This window comes from Neltuma alba, unplaced genomic scaffold, assembly GCF_004799145.2.
Source record: "Neltuma alba isolate B1F8T4 unplaced genomic scaffold, ASM479914v2 tig00010742_pilon, whole genome shotgun sequence".
Taxonomy (NCBI): Eukaryota; Viridiplantae; Streptophyta; class Magnoliopsida; order Fabales; family Fabaceae; genus Neltuma; species Neltuma alba.
This window is the reverse complement of record NW_021635569.1, coordinates 43,047-68,614: the sequence shown is the minus strand read 5'-3', so window position 1 is coordinate 68,614 and position 25,568 is coordinate 43,047. Positions and strand designations below refer to the sequence as shown.

Genomic DNA, 25,568 nt, shown 5'->3' with positions numbered 1-25,568 from the left:
TAGGAGAAGGAATGAACAAATTAAAGAAGATAATTTATATTTTAGAAAAAATATATCATATCAACTAATTTAACTAACATCCTTAATCTGCTCAAATTAATTAATTAAGTCTTACATTAAGGACCAAAAAAGTAATATTTTACAAACTCAATTAGGGGAAAATAACTAACAAGTGTTGATCCTAGTAGAAAAAATCAAATTCGAGTATGTGTGAATGCAAAAAATACCAGAACTACTCCCAATTAGGTCTAACAATACTCGAATCTAACCCACTCATATCGCTATATCAAAAGGCGTTACAAATGCTGTCTTGGGAGGACATGTATTTCTATTACTATAAAATTTATAAATGAAATAGTTAATGGTAGGGTTACCATTATCCTTTTTGTGGTAACAAATCTTATATGTGTTCCTAAGAAAAAGAATTTGTCCATTTTTCAGGGTCTCGAAAGGACGTGGAAACACATAAGAACTCTTGAATTGAAATAAAAAAATAGATGTAACTCTGGTTACTTCGGAAATGGTTGAATCTAAAATTTTCTCCCCATAAACGTCTCAACTAACATAACTTTCCAATGAATTTCATCTCAGAATCACCTTAAATATTTCTTGTGCTGCCCTAACATTTTCAGCCGTACTTACACAGGTGACAGCTTCTTACCACCAAGAAAACACATTCTGAATTTATCACTCAATTAAACACGGTGAGACAAAATAACAAACATAACAAGAAGATCTCCAGGCTACTGCCAAGCTGATGAATAATCCTAATGCTCATGCAGAAAGCAAGCAAAACATTTACACATGATTCAGCAACAAATTATAATTCTTTTCACTCAAATATTATCATCCCTATGATTCTGTCCTACTTTTGCAGAACATAAGGAGCAACTCACTGTCATCACAAAAAGGGAGTGTGGACAGGGTTCACAACTATGTGCCTAAGTGGGTGAGAAACATCACCACCACCAGCATGCTTCACAAACTCAGCTGGTGACAGGAATTTCCCATGGCACACACACATTATCCTCACTTCCTCACCTTTGCCATACCTGTATAAGATTCCCTCGATTCTCCTCCCGTTGGGACCATCCCCTTTCGCGAAAACACAGGGCATGTCCTCCATCGAGCTTATCCCGATTTCCCTCCCTTGCTTCTGACAAGAGTCAGGTTTCTTGGCTGGATGCTCTGGCTCAGCCCTGGAAGTTCTGATCACATTGTCATTTGTCTTTGCCCCCGATGAACCTGCCAAATCCTGTTTGCTTTGCTCCTGCAATGGATGATTACTAGCTGGGCTTCTTGCTTCACCACAGCTGCTTGATCCTGTGATATAGGGGGAAATAATAGAATTAAACCAAAACCCCTAATAGATTCCAGTATTGAAGAGATGCTCAACTAGTCAACTCAAAAAGTCTATATGATCATACAACCCCAGAAGGAAAAAATACTATTCCCCTTTGTTAGCTTCCTACATTTCATTTTCATCATTTGTCACACGGCAAGCTTTAAAAAAACAAGTTGTGGATTGTTAAGAAACCTAAAGAAATTTGAAACTTCCAAAACTATCAAAAATTTCATGAGGTTTAAGACCAAAAGTTCAAACTTAAAGAGAGTGAATATTCCAAGCCAAAAAGAAAGAAATGGAAGGAGATCTTTTCAATTTCAGAATTGCAATTCTGATTCTCTCTTTCTGCTTCTCCAAACGAACTGTAAATCTACCCTCATCGTAAAAAAGTGAACCTGATTTGCATATACATAAACAGAATCATAAGAAAGACAAAGTCATGCCATAGAACCAAATTATACTACAAAAATTGCTCCAAGGAGCTTCCAGGTCTAACACATGTCCTCATGATCACAACAATCTTCAACTTTGACATATCTCAAAACTTTCGACCAAATGATCAGATTTTACTCACTAAAATGATGACCTTAAATAGCGAATACCGATATTTTCAAAGCTAACTGCACGTTCCTCCACACCAAATATCCCAAGGCTCTTCACCAAATTCAGTAAATTCAAGAAATGTTGACTTAGCCAACAATGCAAAGTGGATAGTAAGCTAAACTCTACTGACATCACTGGCTGCTGATACATGTAGATGAATAAGGTTGTCATACCAAATTGAGTGATAAAATATTGAGGTCTGCGAAGACGTACAGGAACCACAAGATCAAGCAACTGCCATATTTTTACAGTGGTGTTTTGCTGAATTAGGTAGCTGTTAAATGAAACCAAGTTTTGATCGCAACTAAACTAAATCTTTGTTGGCCAAAAAAAAAACTGAAATCTTCCGTCACTCACTGTTACATAGAAAAATATCTTTCTTCCGTATAGTTTAAAATTTGGGCCAAAGCAAAAACATATTGGTAAAATCAAATGTAAGTTCAAAAAAAAAGGTTTGATTTTGAATTAAAATATTGAGTTGTACATGAATTTCTCAATCCAATATTTATAATATTTGGAAAAATAGATTATTTGTAAGGATATTTTAATAGAAGAGAAATGTTTTTAGTTTTTTCAATGTATTCTGGGGTGGGGGCTGGATATGAGACAGACGAATGTTTATGAGGAATGAGAAGGATATGGAAGAAAAAGGTGATTTTTCATTGTGGAATGTCATGTGCATAGATATATAACAACAAGTCTTATCCCATTAAGTGGGGTTACCTATGTAAATTGCATGGTGTCATTGTATTCTATTAGCAACCAAATTTTTTGATATATTGTTAGCAAACAAAAAAATTATTAATAGACATTACACACCTCAATTTTCATGACATGAAATGAGATTCCTTTTTCTTCATGTATACCATAGGGGGAAACACTTTAGGGTAACGGTACAAGCATGAGACAAAATAAGGATAGTGGGGAATTGGTGCTTAAAAACTTTATCCCTGCGCCATCACATTTGCCATCACTGCATATGAAATTGATTATTTTTAACACCATTGCTCATCAGGCCTTATGAAGAACAAGAGACAAGTGCCTGAGAGACCCTTAGTTGCTAGTCAAAATCCAGAAATTTGGATTTTGGATGATGCATTTCGATGAGTGACCAATAAAGCTTTAATTCAAGACCTGGAGTAATTCAAGTCAAATAAGCACCTTGAATCCAAGATTTATAATTGAAAAAATAGAAAAATAAAAACCACCATGATCTACTCTGCTTGGTGCTAGAATCTGATTTAGGGCTTCTATTGATAACATCTAGGAATTATGTGCTGAGAGAATATAAGTCACTATCAAATAAGAGAGAAGGGGATGAGACTCAGAATCACTAATTCTTGTAGAGATAAGAATAGTTGCGAAGATTAATATTCTCTTAAATTCTCAAAGGTAATCTGTTTCAATATGCTATCTGTGGCTTAGGTTCAATATGGCGGAACTATAATTTAAAATCATGAAAAACCAGAAAAAGAATATTTCTTTGTAGAATGATTATTACTTGAATTTGCACTCAGTTCTACATCCATATACAAAAGTGAAGAAGTGCATCCTCTTTATCATTAAAAAAAAAATTAAAAAACAAAAAGGTAGAAAAAGAAAAACCACCAGCCACACAAAGCTCTAACAAGTAAAGTAACTTTGGTTAGATGAAATTTGAAAAATGAAAAAGATCACAAATTGATCTCACTAAATATCTTATCCTCCTATACTGACCAACCAAGTTGGATTTCTAAGAATCACCTCGCCATTTTTTGACAACCAACCAGTAGCCGAGAACAAACGGCATCAGAATCTACTCTTTTGATCTTCTCTATCATCAGCGTTTTTAGCATGCCATTCAATTATCAACCCCTAGGAACTTTCAAATCCGCAAGAGACTTAGATATTCTGTTTCGCATAATTATTAGAGAAAACAAAAATTTATGAAATCACACATCAGAAATTATCAAGAGAACGTGTCGTCATCAATCACACAGTCAAAATCCAATCCACTATTTCCGCAGATTTACACCATCCACACCGAAGCAAACCATAACCATCCACTCAACTAGACATAAAAGGAAAACCAATGAACGATGGACACAAAGTACATAGTTAAAATAATTAACAGTGACCGAAAAAAGAGGAAAACTAGTACGTATAGTTGACAAGAAAAAAGATGTTATTTCTCCTTCACAATCTTATTAACATGCAAGGAAAACCACTAAACTCAAAACGCATCCATAACCAAAAAGCATATTGTTAAGATTGGAAAGTTGACCAAATAAAGAGGAAAACTAGTGCAGGGGAAGGCAATAGTATGCTTCTTTAATAATCTGGTTAAATTCGTCTATAGAACATTCAAAATACTCAACTTAGAACGAAGTTTGAGTATACTTAATCTTGATAACCCCAACTAGCTAGTTAGAATAGAGGGAAACTTGTGAGAGTAATTTACCTTGAAAAGGTTTGCTATCCATTTCTGACACTCCTGAAGAGCTTCCACCTTGAGAATCCGCAGAGCCCTGAGAAGAAGGCTGTGCATATCCTTGAAAACCAACCTTCCCTTTGGCCAATACATCACCAAGAACCACTTGCACTTGCCTAGCATTATAATCAGATGATGCACCACAGCTAGGTAACCCGAAAGGTCGTGCTGACACCGTTGCACCGCCTGCGCCGCCACTGCCGCCATCTCTCTCCGTCTTGGAATTTCTCTGCTTCTCCGACCGCCGTCTCTTAGCCTCCATTCGCCTCAATGTTTGCAACTCCTTCCTTTTCCTCCACTGCTCTTCGGTCTCCGCCGGAAGTGACGAAGTCCGCATGAGAGTAGTCGGGTTCGCCCGTGCCGGTGACGGGGATGGAGTCGTGTCCTCTCTGACGAAAGGCATTGTCCCGACGATAGACGATGACCGCATAAGCTTCTTAGCATTCTTGTCGACACCGAACCGACCTCCCAACGAAAGGCCAAGGCTAAGCTCAATCTCTTCCGATTGCCCGCAAGCCTCTGAGCACAGGGGTTGCTGCGTATTATTACTACAAGCCATGAATCTCTGAAGAAGATCTCTCGGGAACTTGTCCATTTGTAGAGACATATTATCCATAGCCTTGCTTCTTCTTCCTTCGTTAGCCTCACCCATGGTTTAACAATCAGTTAAAAAAAGAAAAACGAAGAAAGAGAGATTTACACGGTAAAAATATCACTTCAACCTCTACTTCGCCTTCGCCGGTACAAGAAAGCATGGTTCGAATTCGAAAAATCAGCGAAAGAAAACATGTTTCTCGTCCGATGATGCTCAATCGCACAGAAACACATGACCCTTCACAGAAGAAACGTTTCTGCTCCCAAAAAACACAATCCGAAAAGGAAGCAGGAATAAAATTACTAGGATTACTGTTTGAATTATCAGAACGAAATAAATTAGTGAAATAGTAAGCAATCCCCACAAAAAGTCGCTGAATTTTTATCTCCCGTCTGCAAAGTAATCCAACCCAGACGCGACAAATTGTGGGATATAGTTTTTTTTTTAAATTCAAAAGCACAGAGAAGAAACGAAGAAAGAGAGAGAGAAGATGCAGCAGCGAGAAAAGAGGTACTAGCAGAGGAGAAAAAGAGACGGACGGAGAAATGTTTAATATTATGTTCCGAAAATACCCCTGCGATTGTGAGAACAAAAGTTCAGGATTCGACAGGTGGTGATCATGGCGGGTGGGAGGGCTACACGTGGATCAAGTTGACACGATTTCCCAGAGAAAATTATTAATAAAAACGGTCTCTGGCGTGGAGGGGTCGCTGTCAGCAACTTGTCTTTTTTGCCGGTGACACGTGTCAGGTGGAGAATCGGAGTACGAGGGACGCCACGTGTCGGTCAAAATAGGAGCCTGGGGAAGCTGACACGTGGTCACAATGATTTATGATTTTATGTCCTCGTATCGCTGCGGCGGGGGTTCATGGTGGCGTCGCGGGCTGGTGAGCAAAGCATGCGGTTCTGCACTCTGCGGTTCATCAAGTTGTCTGGAAACCCCATGTGGCGTGAAAAGGATCTTATTTATTAGCTGTATCCCACCATAGGAAACAATAATTTTATGTGTTCTTTTCCTTGGTTTATTTTGCTTGTTATCTATGAGGTTTTTATTTTCTTCCATATTTTGTACGGGAGGCGTGTTGGTGAGCTTTTTAAAATGTTTGACATGAGTGCAAAAAAAATTATCTCGATTTATACAAAAATATTATTTTTTTTAATTGCTTGTAAGAGTATCCAAACTCCTTACTAATCTTATTTATAAATACTTCTAATATATTTTATCAAAATAAAAAAAAATTAAACCCCATTAATTTTACCTTAAAATTTAACAAAATTATAAGTTTATTCCTAATTAATACTACATCAGATCTTTAATATAAGATCTAATTTGATTTTTATTTTGGTCCTAAATATAAAATCATGATCCACTTTGTCTCTTATATTTATCTATTTTTTTAAAATAATATTTCTAATAACAATAATTCAAGCTAATAAACTTGATTAGTAAGAATATTATAAAAAAAATACTTATTTATTTCAAATAACTATCTTAATTTATTTTCTTAGTCCACTCATATTAGTCAATCAAATCTTAGGACCGGAAGTAGTATATATTCTTAAGAAAATAATAGTATGTCCCTCAATAAAAAAAGATAAAATAGTATATTTATGTTAAAAATTTAAAACATATTCTCTTTCTTTTTAATTAGAAAGGCAAACTGAGATTACAAATATGACTCAACTCGCGGGCACTTGCAAAGAAGCATCCATTCCACGAGCGACAAGGCTAATGACCATTACAATGGAAATGAAAAAAAATAAGATAATGTACCGCGATATATATAAGAAAAAATAATCTTTTGGTTTCAGTATTTTTAACTTAATTATAATTCAATCTTTATATTTTGACTCAATATCACTCAATCCTTGTAATTTTGATTTAATTGTAACTTACTCTTGAAAAAAGATGTTGCTGAACAACATCGATGGAGGTTTTTTCTCTAAAGGCAGTGCCACTTCTATAACCTCATGGTTTTTAATTCTCATAGTTTGAGTGTTTAAGTTTTAAATTTGTGTAAAAATTAAAGGTTATTATTAATTATTGAGGCTAATTGAGGATTAAAGGTAATAAGAAAGATAACTTGAAGTCATATTTTTGGACTTTTTAGACTAATCTTTGAATTCGAGTATTTTAAAAAGTCGAGTGATGATATTTTCCAATAATTCTTTTTGTATTTGAAAGTATACGCTTCAATATTTCCAACGAATCATAATTTACAAATTTTAGAAATGTCCGGATTTACTTATAAATTTTTGAACTTAGCCACTTTCTCCCTAAAAAAACTTTTGGTAAATTATCATTTTCAAGGGACAAATGATATTATATTTGAATGATTTTTTTTTTGGTCATTTGGAAAATAAACATCTCAAATTTACTAAAGAGTCCTAGCTTATAATCCTCAGAGACATGTGAGATTAGTTATAAAATTTTTAAATTGGGTCATTTCTTATTGTGTGGCATTTGCCATGAGTTCGTCATGGCAAATGCTGTGGCAAATTTCATGACAAAAAAAGCAATTTTTTCCATGCCATTCGCTATGAGTGCATACTGGCGAATGCCACAACAAATTAATATGCTGAAATATAGGTTATGAAATCAGTTTCAAATACAATTTTCATAAGGTTTTGTGTAGAAGATTATTGGGATTATGTTAGGGCTTGTGAATTTCAATCTCTAAGAGTACATTTGAGCTTCTAAATATCAAGATAAGTGTTTTTAATTAATCTCATTTCTACCCTGTTTTCTTAGATTTTCCTATTTTTGAATAGTTAAATTGTTAGAACTTGTTTGTCACGAAGCATTAAGAATAAGAGATAAAGATTGGGATTGAAATTGAAAAAAAAAATCTATTAAAAAAGTATTTAGTATGAGGGATTGCTTATTACTTGGAATTAAGCAAACCCATATAAATGGGATTAAAAAATATCAAGGGAGGAGATGGTATTTCCCAATCCAACTTATATGGATTCGCCAAATTTCAAGCTAAGTAAGAAGCAATCTATCATCCTCAATACTCTTTTAATAAGTTTTCTTAATCTCAATCTTAATTAAATAATTACCTCTCATTCTTAGTGATTCATACTAAACAGAACCTTAAGGCTTAGGGGGGTTTGAAATGGGTGATGATTTCACCACACATTTTGGATTTAAATTAGTTGGTCGACTTAAATAAGATGTTTATTCTGTTTAGTTTTGTTGGATTTGATTTACGTGATTTGGAGGTCAGGATTTGTTGTTGAAATAGGGGTTTGATAGAAATTGATAATGAAATGGTTTGAAACATAGCTTAAGGATTAGGTCATATTTATCTGAGTTAAATAAGAGTTTTAATTGATTTAAATTGTTAATATTGCAGTGAATTGTAGGATTGGGTGTATGCTGGAGGTAAAAGTTTTTAAGTGTAAATTGGGGAATTATTATGAATGATTGATGTAGATGTTGTTTAATGACTCCTTTGAGTTGGCAGTACCGGAGAAACAATACTCTGACCTTGAGAGTTGACTAATGGTGTTGTTTGAGATTGTGAGGTGTTATGGTATGGTGTGTTTGGTTTTGTTCACTTTGTTGAAAGCTTAATTGCGTTGTGTTTAATTGTAATTTATAATATGATGTAGATTAGCTTGTATTCAAGCGTGGTGGACGGCACCCTTAGTGCTAAGCTAGTGCTAAGTTTAGAGTTGAGGTAGCACAGATTAAGAGGGTGTTTGGATGCCCTTAAAATCACTTTTCAAAAGCACTTTTCCGCAAATCGAGGCAATCTTCTTCATATATTTGCTTCGTATACCGTAAAAGCACTTCTGAAACCACGGTTTTGATCTTATCCAAACACTCCCTAAGTTTGTTGACTGCTATTTTCGATGATCTTCTACTTCTTACCAGATGATTGATCTCCCATCGTCATCGGCTTTAACGGCGACCATTCTACATGTTGAAATCACTTTACATGATTTTTCGTTATTTTCTCACCGTCCAACCAGTTTTTTTTTTTTTTTTTACCAGCACCGTCCAACCAGCACTGATATTTGAACAGGTGATATAATAATTAAATAAAACGCTTATATAATAAAAATGCACAATAAACAAATTCATAATAAATTTAATTTTCAACATAATAACACCATAACATATAGAGTTTTCAATAAAATAACACCATATAATTATAAATAATGTAAAAATAAATTAGACAACTCGAGAATCATTTTTTTAAATAACCTATGGGCTTTTTAAAAAAAATTCTGTATCTTTTTTTTATAGGGCAAAAACCATCCGTTTTGTAAATATTGCTTTGATTTCCGACTTAATTTTAATAGGTTCTAGTTTAATGATAGCTTCACTCCGTCCAATTCAACTCAACTATAAAAGTGATTTTTCAATATAAACCAAGCTATTAACAAGTCCTATTAATGGTAGAGCAATAACACACTCAACATCTTTTTCATGTACATAGACTCACCCAAAATCTCTTGAATTTGTTTTATCATAGGATCAACACCTATTATTTTAATCTACTACTTCTGGTCCTAATTATAAGAGTTAGTTGACTAATTTAAAGAGATTAAGAAAAGAAGTTAAATTAGTTATTTGTAATAAATAGGTATTGTCTTTCCTAAAATATTTTTACTAATCAAGTGTGTTGGCTAAAACTAAAATTATTAAAAGGTACTATCTTGAAAAAAATTAAGTAAATATGAGAGACAAAATAGATTGTGATTTTATATTTAGGATCAAAATAAAAGTCAAACAATATCTTATATTACGGACAGGATGTAGAATAAGATTTCTTCTATTCAACCCTCCGACTAGTAATTCATGTAAGATGTGTCCTGCCAAATTACAAAATTATAAAATGTTATTAATGCCTAATTTGTTGGCTGTGACTTTGAAAGGATCAGCATAGAAAAATTAATGGAAAAAACGGATATTTCTTTTTCAATATACGCTAAAGGAGATTTTTTTTAAGTTAGTTTATCACCTTTTTAAATTAATTTCAAAGAACGCAGGGACTGAGTTGGCCCAAAAAAAAAACACGGGGACTACAAAATCATCCGAGACCCTCAATCTAGCGTCTGGATTACTCTCATTGGTCCACTTAATTGAAGCTGGTTCGAGGAATGCAGGATAGAGTATATACTCCATTTAATTCAAAATGTGAACATAAAATTTTTAGAAGGGCTTGATTTGCAAATGAATTTAAATTTATCTGATTATTTAATACGTTCTTTTATTTTTGATTGTTTATGCCTCTATTATTTTTTTTTCTCTCACTTTTTTCTCTTTTATCTTTTTTTCATCTATTCTCTCCCCATTTATCCCCTTTTCATAAATAAAAAAAATAAGTTATACTTTTTACATATTTATCATTTCTAACCAATTTTAATCAATTTTTCGAATTGGCAAGTAATTCTTCTTGTCCATAGTATAATAAGTTGATTTAAAAAATTATGGTCTAAAACATAAGACGCTATTAAAATAATTAATGCAATTTTTTACTTTCTCGCTATTAAATATAAGAGAAGATAAAGATAAGAGATAATAAAAGTGCATTTAAAGTTATTTATTACTTTTGAATTACACTCTTTAGGGATATAATAGGAAAACTATATTATTTTAGGACACATTTAATAGTTTAACTTCTAATTACTAGGATGTAAGAAAAGTTATCCAACTTCTTATTGTTCTTTCTGGTCCTTTTTATAAGAGTATAAGATTTGAATTGTCTTAAAGGGTGTTTGGATGGAATCCAAATTATAGTTTCAAAAGTGATTTCACGGTATACGAAATAAATATATGAAAGAGTTTATCTCAATTTATAAAAAAAAATGCTTTTTAAAAACTTTTTTTTCAAATGCGAAACACCCCCTATGTCATTTCTACAAGATCCCTTTGTGGTTGTCTACGTTTTTACCATATGTGCCTCTAATTAAAATTATATATTACATTAATTAAAAAATTGTCAAGTTTTTTTGACCTGATGTGCCTCTAATTAATATTAAAAAATGATCATATTTTTTCCTTCTTACTTGTTCCTTATAAATAAGAGTATATTTATAGTTAGGAAAAATGACAAAAAAAGTTAAAAATTTGTAAATGTCAAATAAAGAAAGTAAACAAAAATTTATTATTATTTAAGAATTTAATGTTATTAGTACCAAATAAAAATTATTACCAAACCTAATTTAGGATTTAGTAATTTTCAGTTTTTTTTCTGTTATTCTGCCTTATAACTATTAATTAATTTTTATTATTTAAACAAATTTGCCAGAGTATTTTATACTACCACTAGTATTAGGGAGGGAACACGGGAAAAGAGGAAGAGAAGAGAAGAATGACACGTGGCCGACAAAGCGCAGGGTGGGAGGAGGCCCTAGAGAAGGAGGGGCATTATGAGGTGGGTCCCACACATGGGGCAACTTGCACTTTTTGAGAGGCAACTTGCTCCGACAACCAAACACACAGAAAAAAGGTATCTGCAAAATATCAGTGTACGTTCACACCCCACGTGTTCACGTCGCGAAGGCCTGCCACGTGTCGATATGGGTGAGGGCTGAGGAACTCTCTCTCATAATCAACACTGATGCCATACCCATCATTCGCCCACGTGGGTACAGAGGAATGGGAAAATTTGATATTAAAATTAATATTTAAGCTTTTTGGCAATCACCTGATTGAGGGAGATCAAATCCCCCACCTTCGCCTTTCTCTCCACTAAAAAAAATTTCAATGAAAAAAAAACTCCCACTAGCAATTATTATTTCCCATCATAATTATAAGATCTTGTTTATAGATTATAAACAAAATCTTAATAAAACAAGAGATAGTATCTCACAGGTGGTTAATGTTAGAGCTCCAACAACAGTAGCCAACCAGCCAGCTGTTAGCGATGACTGACAACCAATTATCAACAAGAGTTCTGGTGAGAGATTTCAAGCCTTTTTAAAAATAATAAAGGAATGTTTTTGTAATTTTTCTTGAATTTAAAATTGTAATTTAGGTTGAGTTTTTTCTCTATCATTTTGAAATATTAAGTATTTGAACTAAATATTATAATTTTAAGCTTCTTCTTTTTTCTGTCTTTTTCTCATAATTTAACTTGAAGATAAATCAAGAAAGTGATATTGACAAAGGAATCAATCATCAGCTTGGGGTGAGACTTAAGAGCAACACTAGGAGACTCGTGGAAAGATGACCTTTGACCAACCATGTCATGTCACTTATGCGTGTGTCACGTTCTTTCATGTCCTCTTACGGTAGTAGCATGCTTGTGCAGCCTCTTTATTATAAAAGATTAAGAGAATTAAATAAATTAATTTAAAATATTATATTTATTTTTTCCCAAATTAATTTGTATGATTTATAAACCAATATATAATTTAATTATACATATAAGTATTTTAAAAAGATTATGTAATATATTATAATTAAGTAATTTTTCAGTTTCTTTAATTTTCATCAATTAGTTAATTAAATTTTATATTAAGGATCGAACGTAGTAATAAATGCTATATTTAATTTTTAATATAAGAGTTAATTGAAGATTTAATTTGATTCTATGTATGCAATCTTAATGTTTTTGTCTTCAATATTTATCCATTTTATCCTCAAGTAATTTTATGATGATTATGTATGTTAGGGAGTTTTAATGAAAAGGTAATTTCAATGCAAATAATTGATAGAAATATTTTAGTGAAGACAACGTCTATTTATTATAAATATTCTATTTAATTTAACTATTTTTTAATATATATAAATCAGTTATCTAACTTTTATGGAGTCGAGGTAGTAAAATGACATTATAAGAAAATTATACATTATTTTGAGAACCGAACAAGCCTAAAAAGAAAATTAAAGAAAGAAGGCTGCATAATTTCAGTAATAGGAATATTTGAAAAAGACGTTATCTTATGGACATTCTCCTAATGACATTTGCCGGAGTGATAATCAAACAATTTAGTTTAATATATTGCTTTTTAATGAAAACACGCCTCTAGTTTGCTGCTTTCATATATGTTGCTGAAGAAATCTGAACTATAAATCCACAGTGAAAGAAGAAACATAATTAATATAAAGTCCTAATAATAATAGAGTAGTCTGACAAATTCATGACAATTATTTCTTATTTATTATTATAATTTTTTAGTAATTATTTTTTTTGAGATTTTTTTTTAAAAAAATTTTATGTAAGAAATGAGAAATAGGATTAGGACGAGTATTGATAAGTATGTGATATCATGCAAGATGTGGATGTAGACCTCTCTTATGGCCTTTTTAATCACTTTAAACAAATTAAAAATGTTACATAAATCACTTTACATAAAAAGTGAAAAAAATAGTTAAAGTCAATTATCTAATTGGATTTGTCAATAATTTTAATTGGTTTTAAAAATTACCGGCTATTCTCTTTAATAAATTCATGAAAACTAGAAAATTATAATTTTTTTACGAATGCACTAGAAAATTAAAAAGATGTTTATGTTTAATGAAAAGGATCAAAACTCAAAGACAAAGTCTCAAAATTCTCTCATAAAAAAAGGTAGGAGTGAGCATTAGATTTTACATCTACAAAATTTGAATGTTCCAACCTTTTTCCCTAACTAGTACGTGTCATGTGCATTTGGGTTTAGAACAAAGTGCGGATTCTAATTCTTGTCGGGAAGGAGGAGACGACGTCGTCTTAGTACAATGAACGTCATCGAGGGAATATATGACTGTTGACGCGCACAGGGGTTGAATCGAATATATAGGGCTTTTTTACCAAATACGATAAACAGTAAAACTTTTTACCAAAATGCTACACTTTTAAAACTATTTACCAATATGCTACACTTAAAATCGTTCTTGACAAGAATGATTTTCAAATTAGACACAAGTCGTTCTTGGCGTGAACGATTTCAGAAATCGTTCTTGGCGTGAACGATTTCACTTTTAAATTTTTTCTTAAATCAAAAAGTGAAATCGTTCTTGGCGTGAACGATTTCAAAATCGTTCATGCCAAGAACGATTTCACCCTTGCATGCAAAAATAAGAATCCCTGACGATGCTCCGGTAAGGCTATAACATATATAGTAAATTTTACTTCATCTGACTTATATTGGATTAAAATTTGAAAACCCCAGTTTTTTTTAAATTTTTTTTCAAATAGAGCTTGATGAAATTTTCTATCATTTCCTCTTCTTTTTATCTATCTCATACCAAACAGTATGTAACAAAAAAAGTTATGTTTTGATTGTAAATTTTTAATTGTAGCAATTAAGTTGTAAGACTAAATTATTATTATTATTATTTTGGTCACAGGCATAAAAGGCCCATGCCCAATACTTGATTTCTTGTCAAACCGAACAAATACCACACGACAGGCTTTTTTACCAAAATACTACAAACTGTAAAATTATACATCAATATGCTGCACTTTTAAAAGTATTTACTAATATATTACACTTAAAATCGGTCTTCAGGTGAATAATTTTTAAAGTCATTTATCTGGTGAACGACTTCTTCATAATCTGTCCTTGATGTGCATGAGGTGAATGAAAATCGTTCTTCTGGTGAACAACTTCAAAACTTCATCTGCTGTTGAATGACTTCTCCCCTTCTCTCCTGATTAAAATGATTAGTATAATGATTTATCAATCATTTGAATGACAAAATCATGACTATATAATGAGAGAAAAATGTTATAATGATGTTAAAACTAATTGTGAAATAAGTATAAGATTAAAAATAAAAAGTAATAAATAAAGTTTAAGTTTATAAAGAAAAAATTATCCACCTTACTGATAGTGACTTCCAGTACCACATCTTGGCCTTCTTCTCATACGTTGTGGGCGTTGTTGTTGTATGTCAATTTCTTGAGCTTCAAATGTCTCATTTGTTTGTGTAGTTGGCGTGTTCAAATCAAACCAGGGTGATTCATTTAAATGTATAGATTGTCGAGGAGTGACAAATGCTTCATTTGATGGTCCACCATGTTCAAAAGTAGAAGCATTGTATTCAGCTGAAAATAATGCAGGATTATCTAATAAAGTCATGAATGGTTGAAATTGAGAAGGATTGGCTGAGTTGGAAGGGGATGATGATGAGGGTGCCATGTAATGAGACTCAAGTTGTGTAGGATCGATAGAGATGAAGGGGGATGATGGTGACGGTGATATGTCAGAAGCCTGAGTAAAAATTGGAGGTTCCTGTTCCCTTGCATTTTCGTTTTCAATTATAGGTTGGGTAGACAAGTAACCACCTCGTCGCTTGCTTGGTCTATCACGAGGAATTTGTGGCCGAGGCAACTCAATTGTTGGTGGAGCAGGCTGAGGGTTTACATTAAAACGTTGTTCTCTAAGTGCAAGTAAAATGTTACGCTGGTCGCGAGCAACCCTATCTCGATAATCAACACAACTAGGGCATGTTGAACGAGAATTAATTGAAAGCCTGTATAGCTCCTCTGCTATGTCAGACTGAAAAAAATAATAAGATATAAGATAATAAAACTTTTTGTGTAAAATAAAATAATATTAATGGTGAAAAAATGAAAAACTTACCGCACGACCTGTATCGCTACTGATACGTTGAATCCATCGTCTTGTATGTCTCCAATACCATTGCATGTACTGAGATATTCGATCAAGTTCATCAAATGCTATAGGAGCATTAACAATTACATGTGGCCATCTATCCCATGCTTGAATGAAATCTGCGTATTTGTCAATCCAATTTGTAGTTGTTCTACCTCGTAATTGGATCGTGTGGTAATTTCTCAAATGAACAGGCATGGAAGGAATTGGTTGCTGACGACCAAATTGCCGTAGTACACGGTCAGGATGATGCCATTCTATAATATTAAAACATATTAAAGGAACTGAAGCACGCCAAATTTCGGGTGTTGTCAAGCAATACTCAGGAATCAATTGGCGCACATAAGGAGATTCATATGGCTGCCATATTATCTCATCATCGGTCATTTTATCCAGAAAGCTCCTATATCGGATTAAAGACGCAGCAAGTGGACGTGGGTTTTGTCTCACATTTTTCCATCTGTTATTACAAAAAAGTAATGTTAAAAATTATATAATTTTAATAATATAAGAGCATAACAAATAGTTAGTTAATAAATTTAGCATACCTAAAACCCAAAGGAGGTAAGAGAGGGTAGATATCAGATTGTGGATCTGGATACCTAGGTTGTTGTGGTGCTAGCATAGGAAAACGATCCCATGCCCATAAATGAAGTAATGATAAGCATCCTCCAATCCCATCCTCAGTTGGGTTAGTAGCATTACACAATTCTCTGTATAGGTGAGCTAAAACTGCTGATCCCCAACTGTATTTTCCAGCTTCTTGAAGATCATAAAGTAGTGGAAGGTACATTAGATACACCCTGCTACCCGATCTATCTGGCATGAGATATCCACCAATCAACCTGAGGATATATGCACGAGTGAATTGTTGAACTTGTACATCATCCGCATTATCAGGTAGGTGATTAAAGTTCTCTTCCAACCAACTTATAAGTAGTCGCTGCCCACTTAGTCTATCTGCAGATGGTCTAATACCTAGAAAACATTCACACATGTCTTGCCAATTAAAGTCAGTTCGGCCAATAACTGCCATTCCTTCACATGGAAGGCCCAATTGTTTAGCTACATCCTCTAATGTTATGGTGCATTCTCCACGTGTAGTGTGAAATGTATGAGTCTCAGGACGCCACCTCTCAACTAGTGCTGAGACCAAACCTCGATCATAATCAAACTGTCCTACTCGAGCAGCACCATAAAATCCAGCTAATATAAGATATTCAATTATTTGATTAGGTGGGTTAATCATTTGATTAGCGTGCATGACTCGTCTAGTGTGTAGGACCCTGTTAACCTATAGTGGAAAAGGGAAAAAAATATTATTATAGAAACATCAATGAAATAATATATAAGAAATAGATTTTACTTACATTATCATTCCACACATGTTCGGAAATATGTTGGGTTTGCAAGTACAAAAGAGAGTTATCCTCTGGGCCAGGATTTATCACCTCTTCTGGAAGTTGTGCCATTTTAAAATGTCTCTGCATAAGGTAAAGGACAAATTCCAAATAATATAAAAGAAATCAAACTAATTATAATATAATCTTCATAAAACATAATGTTTTTATTACAAAAAGTGAAATACATAATTTATTGTCGAGATGCTACACTTTGTGGACAAGTAGAACGGTTATGACCAACTTGTCGACATAATCCACACTTGTTAGGTTCATTGGGTGTGGTCCAATCCATCTCATTTCTTATGCGACTTGAGCGAGGACGTCCTTTATCTCTAATCATTGATGGGTTAGGTATTAGAAGAGGACAATCAATCTGCGGCCAGTACATCTCATCTCCCACTGGTTGGAACTCATTATTATAAACCATTTGCATAGTTTCCAACCGAAAAACAGGATCCACATATTGTAAATGGTCTATGCCTACTCGTGCACAAGCAGCAATGGCATGCATACATGGAAACTTTTCTGCTTGAAACTCTCCACAATCACATTTTCTGTCAATCAAATTCACCTTGCAACACCGACGAAATTGACGACATCGAACATTATATGGCTCCATAACCTCAAATGATGTTGCTATTCTGTTAAAATCTCGAACTACACAAGCAGATGCACTTTGTGTTGCTATATCTAACTTCTTTGTCATTGTCTCGGAAAATACCTTACCAACCATAATTTGAGCATGAACTTGTTGGGCACGTTTGACAAAATAATTATTGACTCTATACATGGTTGCCTTAACTAAACCTGTTATTGGTAGACTTCGAACACCTTTAAATACATTATTCATGCACTCTGCAAGATTGGTTGTCATGTGTCCAAAACGAAGACCTTCAAGGTCATATGCACGTGACCATTTCTCTTTTGGGATGGCTCCGATCCATCTAGCTGCAGGAGTATGGTGCAATGCTATTTCTGCTAATTCTCTGTCAACAACATGACGTTCATAAGCATACCCTACATATTATTATTAGCACTTGTTAGAATGATTATAAAATCATATAGTTATAAGATCATAAAAAGCACAAGGAATCTCACCGATATTTATAAACTTCTCTTTTAACCAATTTGTTCCATGTGCTTTGTGAAGATTTGAAGCCACGTGTCGTAGACAAAAAACATGATGTCCATGTGGTGGTTGCCATCCAACTTGGGGTTGAGCAACAGCAGCCAAAATTGAACGATGTCTATCTGAAATTAAGCAAATTCCTGTTCTATCTTTTACAACACATTGGCGTACAAGGTGTAAGAACCATGCCCAAGCAGATCTTGTTTCCCCTTCAACTATAGCAAATGCAAGTGGCACAACATTTCGATCGCCATCTTGTGATATTGCCATAAGCAATGTGCCCTTGTATTTTCCATATAAGAATGTTCCATCAACTTGTATAATGGGCTTTAAATACGGAAATGCATCTATGCATGGCTTGAATGTCCAAAAAACACGATGAAACATTTCAATCGGTTGACCGTTTGTATTGACTTGAGAGCATTGTTTGTTTGAAAAATATATGCATGACCCAGGCATGAAGTGTTGAACTGCAGCTAACCATCTTGGGAGCAAGGAATATGAGGTCTCCCAATTTCCAAAGGCAATCGCAATTGCTAATTGTTTTGCCTTCCATGCTTTCCTATATGACACAGTATAACCAAACATTGATTGCATCCTCTCAATAATTTGTGACACTTTCACATCTGGTTTGTCAGTTACCATTGCCACAATGCAGGATGATATAACATCTGCGTCCAACTTTGGATGGTCTTGAGTTAATGACGTGCTCAAGCATACGTGAGGCCCCCCATATTTTGTAATTTGCCAATAGTTCTTGCTTTCCTTTTTGCAAGCCCTCACTCTCCAATTGCAATTATCTCCATAGTTAACACAACGATATTCTTCATACTTTTTACAAGAATAATAGACCTTAAATGTATGATGAACACGAACAGAATATAGCTTGACTGCACGTCTTAAAACTTGGACATTGCTAAATATTTTCCCAACATTTAACTCTTCATTATCACTAACATGCAGAATATCTTCTAATTCACCAAATTCAGGAGTTGTAACTGACTCAACATGAATTTGTGACAAGGAAGCATTTGTAACCTGATTTTGCTCATTCATCTCGTCATATTCATTGTCATTGTCACCATTATCATCCCCATTACCAGCATTTAAATAAGAATCATATTCTTCCTCATCCTCTGATTCATCCATGATATCTTCTACGTGAGGAAGAGAACATGATGATATAATGTTCCCACCATCTATGGGGAGTTCAAATGGTTGGAAACTTTCCATGTCATCACTAAACATAGATTCTTGTTCCATCATGTTCACCCTATTGCTACTTGATGGGGGCATATTTTCGACATAATCACCTATGGGTTGTGACTCAATATGGTGATTATCTGGTAAATCACATATGTTAGCATACAACTCTGCACATGTTAATTGAGTTGAAAATCTTCTAGTCACTTGCCACATTTGTTTTATATCTGTATCATCTTCCAAATTGCATGCTTGGTATTGTGGTGGATTTATGCATGTAGGATACCTATATACTAAATTTGTCACGTTTTGATAGGGAGGAAGTCGCAACTTTCGTCCAATAACTTGCTTCAATTTGCCCAAGGTAATGTTTTCATCAACTTTGATAATTTTCACATTATCAGATTCAAATGTTACACCAGCTGGGCCATTAAAAATTCGTCCATTTGCGAATACACACACGAACTCCTTTCTATGATCCATTCTACTTCCTAATCATTTCATTATAATCATTAGTCAAGTAAGATTAAATTATACAAATAAATTAACTCCACTATACCATTGCTTTTTTGTAAAATCAATATTTATTATTAGCTCAGAATATCCTATATAACCAAACACATAATGAAATCCATATCTAAGGGGAAAAAATATATAATGAAAACTGCATAAATCCAAATTAAAAACTACTATAAAAGATGTGTTATTGCTATTATTGTCAAAATCTGTTAAAGTATAGTAAACAAACTTGATTACAAATTTAGTAATTTTCAGAACTTTTTAATCATTTTTTGTAAATTATTTATTTGCAATTAAAATAAATAAATAAGTTTAAGAAATAGAGTTTTTTTCCTTTTGTTTCTTTTTGTATTTCTATAATTTTATTTACATCAAGTATTAATTAATATATTATTGCACTATATAAAATACATTAAACATATATTTTTTTAATATTAAAATTCTTTCTTGTAATATTATTTTAATAATAACATATCATGAAGATTTTTTTTTCATTTTACACATATATATTATTTATACCTTATAATACCTATTTATTATTTCATTATTTTTGTAAAATTTAATTTAATAAATATTAATTTATTGCATGAAATTAAACATTTAATTGGACTAAAATCTTTTAGACCATTGGGTTGAAATGAAGGGTTCAAAAATAAAGATTTTTTCTCTAGTTTATCACATTCATTAAAAATTATTTACTTTAATTTCTTTTAAATTGTAAAAATATATTTCAAATTCCTAGTTTTTATTTATCATAGAATTTAAATGATATAAGTTTAAAAGATTTTATAAGTTATTTCAATTTATAATTCAAAACTTTTAAACACTTCTTTATTACAAAGATTTATAAACATACTTAGTTAAAATATATATTTATTATAAAAAATTAGTTAAAATTTTAATCAAATCTTTTATGTTTGCCTTAACTGATTGAAATTAATGTAACTATAAAAATATAATTTAAGACTTTATTAGAATCAGAAGTAAAATAGTAAATAAATTTTATTTTAATATAAATTTCAGTTAAAAATAATATTTTTAGAATCTTTTTAGAATACTTCTATTAATAGTGTTAACTAATTGGACTAGATGTATGCTTTTAAAATAGAGGAAAGATCTATGTAATTGATGCAAACTAGAAGAATAGTCAGAGTATTTTATTCTTGATTCAAAACACTCATATCATGACATGTCATCATCAATTAAAAAATACAACATAACAAATAGCATGGAAAAGGCAAAATGAAAAAAAGAAATTATGAGTGCTCTTCATTCATTTCAATTTTACTTACACCTTATTTTTACCTAAAAAATATATGAAAGCAATGGTTCATTAGAAGTGGGTAGAAGACTTTTTTTTTTAATTTACCAACTAAATATATACCACATATTTGATATTTAGGGCGTATATATAATTATTTTTCAATTTTATCTTACCAAATTTAAACTTCTCGAGAAGTATACTTTCATAACAAAAAATAATAATCATATACCAAGAAAAAATGAAGCTTATATCAAAATCTTAACATCTTAAAACAATATAACAGATGATAGTTTTACCGTTAAAATAAGAGGCACCTAGCTTAGAAAGAGTACAAATATTCCAGATTGTTGAACCCACCACTCACTTCCTGAAAATTAGAACAATGAAATATTAACTCATCAAGGATAGTATGGATGAAAAATCAAATTGTATATCACAACTGTAAATTTTTTAAAAGAAAAAATAGAAGAGAAACAACATACCTACAGCAGCAGTAAAAGAGCTTGTCTTGTTTGGAAACAAGAGTGAAAAATTAATAGTACAGGAGAATAATGAAAATGAAACAACAAGTGAGAAGAAGAAGAAAAGAGAACTCGGCGAAGAAGAAGTGAAGAGGTGTGAAGAGAAGGAATTCACATATCATATATATAAAGCCATAGCTGTAGCCTCACGGGATTCTCGCATGCTATGTCAAAGATGTTTATAGAGCACACATAATTGGTTGGTCTTGCACACATAATTGGCAGAAATTCAGACGCATAATTGGTTGGTTTTGCATGCATAATTGGCAGAAATTCAGACGCATGGTTTTGCACACATAATTGGCAGCAATTCAGACGCAGAACAGGAAAAAGTGAAATCGTTCACGCCAAGAACGATTTCACTTTTTCTTCGTTCACGCCAAGAACGACTTGTGTGTAATTTGAAAATCATTCTTGCCAAGAACGATTTTAAGTGTAGTATATTGGTAAATAATTTTAAAAGTGCAGTATTTTGATAAAAACTTTTACTGTTTATCGTATTTCGGTAAAAAAGCCAATTAGCCTCCCTTGTTGAATTGAATGACCATACCTTTATTATTATTATTATTATTATTATTAAGCATCCAACGAATAAGGAGAAGACCTTTTAATAAGACTTTGAAAACATGATTCACAAATTAACCATTCAATGCAGCTTTCTGTTAAGGTTTTTTATTTCACAGATTTGATCTCGCCTGCAATCTCACATAATTATGTATTTTTTCAACCCTTAATATAAGACAATATTTAACTAATTTGATTAGATTAAGAAAGTTAGGTACGTTAGTTAATTATAATAATATGATTTTTTTCATTTCTTGAATTTATTTTTTGAAAGATAATCTTTTCTTGCATATTTTTTTAGTTAACATTGTTTGAGGTGGTTTGAATATATGCAGAAAAGGTCATGTGAGCCACAAGTGAGAAGGATAGATCATATAATTTGGAGTCTTTTTGAAATGAATAAAAAAAATTGAAAAGAATACTCAATGAGGTCATTAATCAGGACTTTTTGGTTCATAATTTGGAGTCCTTTTGAAATGGATATGACTTCTTGTTATTTTATAATTTTTTGATTAGGTTTTCATAATTTTCTCAGTTATAGATGTTACCTCTATGGTTAAAATCTGTTTATTTCAGTATGATAGTGTTAACGATTGTTGAGAAAACTATAAGAATCCAATACAAAGGACAAAAATACAAAAACTTGATTAAAAAAGGGGTTAATACAAATTTGTGTCTTTTTAATTTGCTTTTATTTTAGTTTTAATCTCTCAAATTTCTTTTGATTTAAAATATTAGTTCCTATATTCCAATAAAAACTTAGACCATTTTGCCCATTAAGAGGTTAAAATATGTGGTTTGAAATTTAAGAGACCAAAACCAAAATGAAGATAAATTTAAGAGATCAGATATTATATTAACCCTTAAAAATAGATGAAACTATAGTGATAGGGGATAATCGGCAGAATGAGCACATTAACAATCACCATTATCAATATGCATGTTATACCATCATGAGCATGATATGATTGATCAACTTCATGGTGTGGAAAATAAAATACGTTCACCCCTTGAAGATGTGAAAGATGCCATTGATGACATCCAAAGCTTCATTTGATCGGTTACCATCAAATTGAGGAAGATAAGATAAGTCAGATGGAAAGCAAGAAACTACTGATCATATTGATAAAATTTTTCAAAAATCTCATAGGGACACTTTGATTTTGAAGGGAGGGTAGAAGAGGGAGAAAAGGGCAGAGTGGGAAAGGTCTTAACATTACTATGTTTAGTTTGATTAAAAAAGAAGGGAAGAAGGGATATTTAATGATCTATTCTTTGATTCAAGAGAGGGAGGAGAGGAATAATAATAATAATCAATTTACTATGTTACCTTTACGTGTTAGTTTATATTTTTATTTATATATGATATAAATTAATTTACATTTTAATTCAAGTTACATAATTCAATGAAAATTTGGTCTTATTATATTAATGTGTATTTAAAAATCGGTAGAATAATTTTTTATTCTAGTTAATATAATAACATATTTTAAATAATGAAATTAAAAAATTTCATATGCTTTAAAAATGAATTTTTCTCCAGCCTTAAAATATATTTTAATTAATAAAATAATATATTTGTAAAAATTATTTAACTTTATAATAATAATTTTTATTTTAAATTATTTTTTATTATAATATTTTTTATCATAAATTTTTTTTAATGTTGAGTGAAGGAGTAAATTTATCTATTATAATAGTAAAAATAAAATGTCGAGAGGAAACAGAGTAAACAAAAAATCCAAGTCAACTGAATCTCCCTTTCTCTCTCCCCCTCTCACGAGTCTCGCCACCCCTTCTCCTCTTTTCTTCACAATACAGAGTAGAAGAAAAGTACACACTCTCTTCGTCGAGGCTTGCTTCGCTTCGCCCTCCCCCTTCCTCCTTCCTCTTTGACTCCTCTCGTCCGCCCTCCCTCTCACCAACGGACACCACTATAAACTCCTCCAAGACTCACTCTGCTGAGACTCGATTTGCTAGGTCTCTTCCTTCACTTTGTCATTTCTTGACTCCCCAGTGCTTCTCTCTAACATCAAGGTTAGCTCTGGTTTCTTTCTTTTAGTTTCTTTTTCCCCTTATGGTTTTCCCCTTTGGCTTGATAATGCAGTGCGTGTGTGGGGTATACTGAAAACCTTTTTAGCTTTGTTTGGTCACTGAGAATAATAACAAGAAAGTAAAGTCATGAACGTGATGTGTTTATCCAGCTCAATGAGATCAAGGATAGTGCTGCACTATTTTTAAGTTGACTCCAGTGAAATAAAGGCCTCACATAACGAGTGGCATTTGGAGAATATGTTATTTTCTGGACAATTTTTCTGCTTGTACTCTACGGCCAAACAGATCCATGACTTACTTTGCTAGGTTCTAATTGTTCTCCCGCAAGCTTTTCCTGGAAGAGGGGGGAGGGAGACAGCGAGAGGGAGAGGCAGACTAAGTTGACTTCGAGTGAGGGAAGTGGAGGGCCTAAAGGTAGACGCGTACATTTGGTGGGGACCCAAAAATAAAAACCGGTTTGGAGCATTTAATGATATTGTTGCCCTGTTTTGGAAAGCTTATATCCATTTTTGTCCTGACATTTTATTATGATACTTTTTTTTTTCCAACCTTGATTTTATTACGATACTTAATACTCCTTTCTAATATTATAATGGATAATTTTATTTTTTTTATTTTTTATTTGCAATAAATTTTATAATAATGTCTCTTATGGCCATTAATGAAATATCACAAAAGAATATAATAGTAAAATGGTCAAAATTTTTAGCTTTCCTCCAAAAACACCCCAACGGAGCTCGAATGAGGGTAGGGGTAGGGATAGCGGAAAGGGGGCCCTTCAAAATTTAAATTAATCCATGCATATACAGGATCACAATGAAATATGGTAATGATTGGTCCAATTAATAAGAAATTAATTCATAACCCACAAGGGATCACTAATTCAAATCCCACTACTAATGTTTTTGGAGGAACCGCGAGTAGCTATGTACCTGGGCATGATTGAAGCCTACCATAAATTTTATAATTATTAAGATTTTCGCGCTTTTCCTCCCCCACTCCTCACTGTTAGCCCATCCCCGCTTTACCCCTACTGTCCTCTTTGGGCCACCAGGTTTCTCGGCTAACGAAAACAATAAATATTCCGGAGGTGAGAAGGAATGAACACCTTACCAAGTCCACGGAAGGAGGATGGAAACCTGTTTCTTTTCCTCGCTCCTTCGCCTTCTTTATAACTATCCCTAGATTTTTGGAAAGAGACAAGAAGAATTTCAGTCAAAGAAGCCACAGCCAGGATCACTTTTCACTTCCTTTCCCCCAACACAATAAACAGGCTCACGCGAATGGGGAAGATTTATCTCAAGGAAGTAGAGAAACAGCTGCACTCATTC

At 32.7% G+C, this 25,568-nt stretch overlaps 1 protein-coding gene and 1 long non-coding RNA gene across 2 annotated transcripts; both read right to left on the bottom strand.

The window, feature by feature from the left end:
- Positions 1-560: 560 nt before the first annotated feature.
- Positions 561-5,448, bottom strand: LOC114758690 (ninja-family protein AFP2). Its single transcript, XM_028947762.1, has 2 exons — positions 4,389-5,448; positions 561-1,323 (listed from the first exon to the last, which is right to left on the bottom strand). The coding sequence occupies exons 1-2, from the start codon at positions 5,068-5,070 to the stop codon at positions 902-904; spliced, it is 1,104 nt and encodes a 367-aa protein (XP_028803595.1). The 5' UTR covers positions 5,071-5,448; the 3' UTR covers positions 561-901.
- An 11,318-nt stretch (positions 5,449-16,766) lies between these two features.
- LOC114758672 (uncharacterized) lies at positions 16,767-21,627 on the bottom strand. Its single transcript, XR_003741834.1, has 3 exons — positions 21,394-21,627; positions 16,950-17,063; positions 16,767-16,873 (listed from the first exon to the last, which is right to left on the bottom strand). It is a non-coding gene; the product is annotated as an uncharacterized LOC114758672 (long non-coding RNA).
- Positions 21,628-25,568: the final 3,941 nt, after the last annotated feature.

What these genes read in the sequence shown, in the direction of transcription:
- LOC114758690 (XM_028947762.1), bottom strand. Translation starts at nt 5,070, where the DNA reads ATGGGTGAGGCTAACGAAGGAAGAAGAAGCAAGGCTATGGATAATATG. An exon ending in GGATAGCAAACCTTTTCAAG is followed by an intron (nt 1,324 to 4,388) that starts GTAAATTACTCT and finishes CCTATATCACAG; the next exon opens with GATCAAGCAGCTGTGGTGAA.